Source organism: Pocillopora damicornis, chromosome 5, assembly GCF_964200805.1.
Source record: "Pocillopora damicornis chromosome 5, jaPocDami1.2, whole genome shotgun sequence".
Classification (NCBI taxonomy): Eukaryota; Metazoa; Cnidaria; class Anthozoa; order Scleractinia; family Pocilloporidae; genus Pocillopora; species Pocillopora damicornis.
The window spans coordinates 25,284,437-25,292,754 of NC_142674.1; the positions used below are offsets into that span (position 1 = coordinate 25,284,437).

At 35.1% G+C, this 8,318-nt stretch overlaps 1 protein-coding gene across 1 annotated transcript; it reads left to right on the top strand.

Moving 5' to 3' along the window:
- The first annotated feature begins 517 nt into the window (after positions 1 to 517).
- Positions 518 to 7,957, top strand: LOC149046137 (low-density lipoprotein receptor-related protein-like). The gene is made up of 3 exons (XM_089206953.1): positions 518 to 575; positions 2,084 to 2,194; positions 7,586 to 7,957. Exons 1-3 carry the CDS (start codon positions 518 to 520, stop codon positions 7,762 to 7,764), a joined length of 348 nt encoding a protein of 115 aa, XP_089063079.1. The 3' UTR covers positions 7,765 to 7,957.
- Positions 7,958 to 8,318: the final 361 nt, after the last annotated feature.

Genomic DNA, 8,318 nt, shown 5'->3' on the forward strand with positions numbered 1-8,318 from the left:
TTCAAACGCAATTTCGATCGTTTCTCAATGGCTTGTGACCATAGTAGCATCACTATCATCATTATCATTATTATAATTACTACAACAACAACAACAAGTCTTTATTTCTCACAAAAATGGAATAACAATGAAATAAGAAAAATGATTATAATGAACAGGCAAAATAAACATAGTTGTATCATTTTGGAGCCGAGAGGCTGGAAGAACCGTTAGGTTTTCGAGCTGGCCCTCTATGAATTATTATCACTATTGCTATCATAGTTATTATTTATATGATTATTTGTTACCTTTGAATTATCGGTTGAAAGTCAATTGATCACTGTGCTGTATCAGTAGCTTTATCAGTAGCCACATGCATTCTCAGACTGCCTATTGTTCCTTTATCGGTGGGAGAACTTAACTCGGCAGTACAACAATCAGCGGATTGCTTACTTTCCTACCAAAAGAGGAACAATTTGACTCATTACATTCGATTTTGATTATTTTTTACCTTTTTTTTGTTTCCACAAAGATTGTCATGAATCCCCAGGTTGTTCTACTGCTCATGCTGGTAGCCGTCCCCTGCACATCTGCAGGTATGTTGCTACTGCCATTTTGTAATGTTTAACTTCTAGTCAACCGAGTGATTCCCTCTGAAACCTTATAATCAAAAGAAGTTTAGTATGATAAATGCATTACAAATTCCAACCCTATTCTGAACAGGCTTTTCTGTATCTGAAGGAGACCTTTGAGGACTTAACCCGTTACTCAAAATTTTGACAGAACTGATACATTAAGTACTTGTAACAACCGGTCTAAACCAATCAACATCTCATGTTGGCTTTTCATTTAAAAAAATAATGAGAAAAGCTTTAAATCTCAAGTAAGAAGCTCGACGTGATTGAGGCGTGTCTTACTGGTATTTGCGACATTCCATCGAAAACTCGCCATCTTGAAACGTTTCCATGAAAATTTCATCGGACAATAAATGTTTATTTTTAATGATGGTAATAATAACAATAATGGTTAAAGTAAATCTCATCACATACAGTCGAGTCAGTGAACTTCCGAATTGCGTATGATATAGCCAATTTGTACTCAAATCGTTTCGTGAGAGTTTCAGTAAATTGGAAGGCTTTATCTCTCATCCAGAACGAAGGGAAACTAACCTCAGGAGTTTGTTGCCATCAAGAATTTGTATCCGGCTACGTTCGGAACAGAGTCAGACCTTCTTAGGCGCCTTCCGGAGAAAAAATTCGCACGGGCTGTATTTCAGTAAACTTTCAGAAACTATGAATCGACGAAAAGGTTATTAAGTACAGAATTCGATAAAATCATAACGATAAACTGAAAAAAAGGAAAGTAGAACTTGATGCTTATCAAACTTTGTCTTTTCTTTGTCTTTCAATTGAGTAACTTTTCCTTTTCTTTCATGTTTTTCCTGCGCTAATCAGCTAACGGTAAGTATCATAAATCTAAATCTATCTTTATGTTGTCTCCTTGTAATATTGCTCGGATAACCGCATTAAAGGAATGGCATATTTTGAACACGTCGCTTGTATTTATTTGATTTACATGTAACTATCAATAAAAAATCTAAGGTTGAGGATCATTGAAGTATTAAAAAAGATGATTTCAAGAGATGGATTGAAACAACAAAAACCGAACAAAAACCAAAGTTAGCTGGTCACCTCCTGCTTGATAGCGAGGCTGTACGAGATATGGAGGAAAGAAACTGATCTAACATGTTCACTGATTTCAGTTTATCTTTTTTCCCTATATGTTTACAAAGCTTTCCTGTCAAGACAACTAAAATTCACGGATATTCAAAAACTATGAATCGATGAAAAGGTTATTAAAAACAGAACTCGATAAAATGATAACGACAAACTGAAAAAATATAAAGTGGAAGTTGACGGTTATCAAACTTTGTCTTTGATGAAAAGTCACTGCAAAATGTCAATCACAAAAGATCAATCACTAAAAGTAAGCTGCTCAAGTCATGAAGTAGCCTTTAATATTTATTATATATTTTTGGTATAAAATGTACAAGAAGTGCCAACGTTTTGTCACAGTTCATGTGTTTCTTTTAATCATCTGCTAGTAACTTGTCAAGACTATCAGTTTGCTTGTGCAAATCAACAGCAGTGTATCCCAGCGTCTTACCGCTGCGATGGGTACACTGACTGTAGTGATGGATCAGACGAACAATGCCGTAAGTACTGTGGTTGATAAGTAACTTCTACTTCTGTACATCTTATTCTTTATATGGGCTTAGCGTAAAAATGCTATTCTCAAAAAGTAATATTAAATTGGAAGGGTAACTCTCTTTTCAAAAATATACAAAAAAGCTATATTTTTCAAGAACCCCTCATTTGCAAGAACACCTCCAACACAGCGAAATAAAGCTGTGAGGTAAATCACATGCAGAGGTAGTTTTACAAAACGGAACTGGCTATTGGTTGAATGCCGTCACATTGGGCCATCTTTAGATTAAGAACTTTAATGGCATGAAGACGGTTCTTGTGATGGCCAAAGTCATTTTAAAATCGCATGAAATAAACTGCAACTACTTGAATGAGATAGCGGCGATTTCATATACGAGATGAACTCCTTTTGTATCTTATCGTTGGAAAAAATCAAACGCATTAGTTGGGAGACCAGAAATGATGATTTGTACTTTGCGACGTAAAATGCTCTACATGATAAATTTTTAAAGCAACCATTATTACGCATGCATGCAGTGAATAAACACTTCGAGATTTCTCGAGTATATTGAGTTTCCCAAGCGTTAGCATATTAATTTGAAAAAAGCTTTTCTAGAAATATAGTCATGCACCTATCGGCATTGCCTTAACTGACTGTATTAATTGACTGCGGAAAGGCAAAAAGGCGAAAACGCAAACGGTCCCAACACAGGGGATATTAAATTGCTCATGTAAAGCTTACGAATGAATTTTTCTTTTACACGTAAACTTTTGTCGCCAGTGCGCCATAACCAAAATTTCATGGAGCTTATCAGTATCGTAATAATACTAATAGATCAATTGAGTAACTTTTCCTTTTCTTTCATGTTTTACCTGCGCCAATCAGCTAACGGTAAGTATCATAAATCTTAATCTATCTTTATGTCGTCTCCTTGTAATATTGCTCGGATAACCGCATTTAAGGAATGGCATATTTTGAACACGTCGCTTGTATTTATTTGATTTACATGTAACTATCAACAAAAAATCTAAGGTTGAGGATCATTGAAGTATTAAAAAAAATGGTTTCAAGAGATGGATTGAAACAACAAAAACCAAACAAAAACTAAAGTTAGCTGGTCACCTCCTGTTTGATAGTGAGGCTGTTTGAGATATGGAGGAAAGAAACTGATCTAACATGCTCACTCATTTCAGTTTATCTTTTTTCCAGATATGTTTACAAAGCCTTCCTGTCAAGACAACTAAAATTCACGGATATTCAAAAACTATGAATCGATGAAAAGGCTATTCAAAACAGAACTCGATAAAATGATAAAGATAAACTGAAAAAATATAAAGTGGAAGTTGACGGTTATCAAACTTTGTCTTTGATGAAAAGTCACTGCAAAATGTCAATCACAAAAGATCAATCACTAAAAGTAAGCTGCTCAAGTCATGAAGTAGCCTTTAATATTTATTATATATTTTTGGTATAAAATGTACAAGAAGTGCCAACGTTTTGTCACAGTTCATGTGTTTCTTTTAATCATCTGCTAGTAACTTGTCAAGACTATCAGTTTGCTTGTGTAAATCAACAACAGTGTATCTTCGCGTCTTACCGCTGCAATGGGTACACTGACTGCAGTGATGGATCAGACGAACAATGCAGTAAGTACTGATGTTGATAGGTAAATTCTACTTCTGTACATCTTCTTATTCTTTATATGGGCTTAGCGTAAAAATGCTATTCTCAAAAAGTAATATTAAATTGGAAGGGTAACTCTCTTTTCAAAAATATACAAAAAAGCTATATTTTTCAAGAACCCCTCATTTGCAAGAACACCTCCAACACAGCGAAATAAAGCTGTGAGGTAAATCACATGCAGAGGTAGTTTTACAAAACTGAACTGGCTATTGGTTGAATGCCGTCACATTGGGCCATCTTTAGATTAAGAACTTTAATGGCATGAAGACGGTTCTTGTGATGGCCAAAGTCATTTTAAAGTCGCATGAAATAAACTGCAACTACTTGAATGAGATAGCGGCAATTTCATATACGAGATGAACTCCTTTTGTATCTTATCGTTGGAAAAAATCAAATGCATTATTTGGGAGACCAGAAATGATGAATTGTACTTTGCGACGTAAAATGCTCTACATGATAAATTTTTAAAGCAACCATTATTACGCATGCATGCAATGAATGAACACTTCGAGATTCCTCGAGTATATTGAGTTCCCCAAGCGTTAGCATATTAATTTGAAAAAAGCTTTTCTAGAAATATAGACATGCACCTATCGGCATTGCCTTAACTGACTGTATTAATTGACCGCGAAAAAAGGCGAAAAGGCGAAAACGCGAACGGTCCCAACACAGGGGATATTAAATTGCTCATGTAGAGCTTACGAATGAATTTTTCTTTTACACGTAAACTTTTGTCGCCAGTGCGCCATAACCAAAATTTCATGGAGCTTAACAGTATCGTAATGATACTAATAGATCAATTGAGTAACTTTTCCTTTTCTTTCATGTTTTACCTACGCCAATCAGCTAACGGTAAGTATCATAAATCTAAATCTATCTTTATGTCGTCTCCTTGTAATATTGCTCGGATAACCGCATTTAAGGAATGGCATATTTTGAACACGTCGCTTGTATTTATTTGATTTACATGTAACTTTCAATAAAAAATCTAAGGTTGAGGATCATTGAAGTATTAAAAAGAATGATTTCAAGAGATGGATTGAAACAACAAAAACCGAACAAAAACTAAAGTTAGCTGGTCACCTCCTGCTTGATAGTGAGGCTGTATGAGATATGGAGGAAAGAAACTGATCTAACATGCTCACTCATTTCAGTTTATCTTTTTTCTATATATGTTTACAAAGCCTTCCTGTCAAGACAACTAAAATTCACGGAAATTAAAAAACTATGAATCGATGAAAAGGTTATTAAAAACAGAACTCGATAAAATGATAACGACAAACTGAAAAAATATAAAGTGGAAGTTGACGGTTATCAAACTTTGTCTTTGATGAAAAGTCACTCCAAAATGTCAATCACAAAAGATCAATCACTAAAAGTAAGCTGCTCAAGTCATGAAGTAGCCTTTAATATTTATTATATATTTTTGGTAAAAAATGTACAAGAAGTGCCAACGTTTTGCCACGGTTCATGCGTTTCTTTTAATCATCTGCTAGTAACTTGTCGAGACTATGTGTTTGCTTGTGCAAATCAACAACAGTGTATCCACGCGTCTGCACGCTGCAATGGGGAGACTGACTGTAGAGACGGATCAGACGAACAATGCAGTAAGTACTGATGTTGATAGGTAACTTCTACTTCTGTACATCTTCTTGTTCTTTATATGGGCTTAGCGTAAAAATGCTATTCTCAAAAAGTAATGTTAAATATGAAGGCTAACTCTCTTTTTAAAAATAAAGAAAAAAAGCTATATTTTCCAAGAACCCCTCATTTGCAAGAACACCTCCAAGACGGCGAAATAAAGCTTTGACGTAAATAATATGCAGAGGTAGTTTTACAAAACTGAACTGGCTATTGGTTGAATGCCGTCACATTGGGCCATCTTTAGATTAAGAACTTCAATGGCATGAAGACGGTTCTTGTGATGGCCAAAGTCATTTTAAAATCGCATGAAATAAACTGCAACTACTTGAATGAGATAGCGGCGATTTCATATACGAGATGAACTCCTTTTGTATCTTATCGTTGGAAAAAATCAAACGCATTAGTTGGGAGACCAGAAATGATGATTTGTACTTTGCGACGTAAAATGCTCTACATGATAAATTTTAAAGCAACCATTATTACGCATGTATGCAGTGAGTAAACACTTCGAGATTTTTCGAGTATATTGAGTTCCCCAAGCGTTAACATATTAATTTGAAAAAAGCTTTTCTAGAAATATAGTCATGCACTCATCGGCATTGCCTTAATTGACTGTATAAATTGACCGCGAAAAGGCGAAAACGCGAACGGTCGCAACACAGACGATATTAAATTGCTAATGTGGAGCTAAGAGCTTAAGAATAAATTTTTTTACACGTAAACTTTTGTCGCCAGTGCGCCATGCACAAAATTTCATAGAGCTTAACGGTATTGTAATGATGCTAATAGACCAATTTATTTACTTTTCCTTTTCTTTCATGCTTTACCTGCGCCAATCAGCTGACCGTGAGTATCATAAATCTAAATCTATCTTTGTAACTGCCACTGGCGACTAATACTAACTAATTCTAGCACAATTTTAAACGCGGAACGAAACGACACGGTACGGTTAAAACTGCAAATAAAACAGCGAACGAAAACTATTACAATATAAACTACACTAAATGCACAAGGAAAGCTACAACGGAAACAACGAAAAAAACTACATGATAGAAAACTTACATTTGTTGCGATGTTATAGATCTTGCCTAGTGGCGAACAAACTGCACGACGCGAAAAGAACAAATATACGAAACTACCCTCGACGAAACTACACTGCAAAACTGCACCAAACTACGATGAACAATACGGTTAAAGACATGGTATGTTACGCAATGTTACGCAATGACACAAAGAAAGCGCACACAAAATTTTACTACAATTAGCACTCTTGCACAAGAACAATAAACAAACGAAAAAGAATGTAAGGCGTTGCGATCTACAATCTTTGTGTCGTCTCCTTGTAATATTGCTCGGATAACCGCAGTAAAGGAATGGCATATTTTGAACACGTCGCTTGTATTTATTTGATTTACATGTAACTATCAATAAAAAAATCTAATGTTGAGGATCTTTGAAGTATTAAAAAATGATTTCAAGAGATGGATTGAAACAACAAAAACGGAACAAAAACCAAAGTTAGCTGGTCACTTCCTGCTTGATAGGGAGGCTGTATGAGATATGGAGGAAAGGAACTGATCGAACATGTTCATCGATTTCAGTTTATCTTTTTTCCATATATATTTACAAAGCCTTTCTGTCAAGACAGCTGAAATTCACGGATATTCATGATATCAAAAATTGTAGGATGTCGAGTCCTCGTCCCTTTTTTCAAAATAATCAAAAATTAAAAGAAGAAAAAAATGACTCAGAGAGACCAAGGGTCAGCGGCAACTTTCTCCTTTTTGAAGACGACAGGGATTAAGATTTATCAAGGGAAATTGTGGTAGCAAGAGCTCGCAAGTGGCTTGTTTTTCTGCTTATCGGTTCAAACATACTTAGCAGAGGAGAATTTTGAGACAAAGGCATAACCTCGGAATGAACATAACTGTCCTGCGGTTTTTGACTTCAGAGCTAAGAAGTATGTCTGAATTGTTTGGATTATTTCAGGTTTTGTTTGTTCTTTTCCTTTTGTTAAATACACAGGCTCAATGTTTTGCCTTTGAATTGAAGTTATTGTATTATCATACAGGAAAGTGTGCAAACTACGAGTTCACTTGTGATAATGGAAAGTGTCTTAGTAAATGGAGTCGTTGCCGTGACGGAGATGACTGTGGTGATGGTTCAGATGAACAGCAGTGTCGTAAGTTTGTTATCACTGTCACCGTTGTCCAAATACTGCAGTCACCTTTCCTATTGGCTGATGGCTAACTAGTCAAGTTGTGCTGTAGTAATCAGGTCGAGATACAAACAAATATTGGGAGCTGTCTCTCCGCCTTCTCTCTCTATCTCTATCTTTTCCTTTTCCAATGAATCGAATAATTAATAACCGTAGCTATAATATGGACCGAGTAAGCAAAATTAGGCTTGTTCTTATTGTTGTTATACTACTGACAATGTAGAATGTTTTGATTATTTGAGACTGTTTTATTTTCTCTCAATGTACGAAACATTTTCATGGAAATATTAGCTCAACGTAAGTAATCTTTTGGATATTTTATTAATTTCTTAACTTTTAAGTGCAAAACAATATGTTCAGTTATTTAATCACTTACTTATTCTATGTCATCTTTACTTTTCTGTAATTATTTCAGTGCAATGGTAATCACACTTTTGTCAAAGAGAAGCGTAGCAGCTACCTGTTTGAAGCATTCATGCTTGTGGGCGTGAAATTTTTTAGAAATTTTTTTTTTTTATCGAAACTTACTGTTGACAGTCACTAGTATACAAAACATTTACTAAAATGATTCAATGTGTTTTTATGT

Coding starts and splice junctions, on each gene's coding strand:
- LOC149046137 (XM_089206953.1), top strand. CDS start 518: ATGAATCCCCAGGTTGTTCTACTGCTCATGCTGGTAGCCGTCCCCTGC. Junction 576..2,083: donor CGTCCCCTGCACATCTGCAG/GTATGTTGCTAC, acceptor ATCATCTGCTAG/TAACTTGTCAAGACTATCAG. Junction 2,195..7,585: donor TGGATCAGACGAACAATGCC/GTAAGTACTGTG, acceptor ATTATCATACAG/GAAAGTGTGCAAACTACGAG.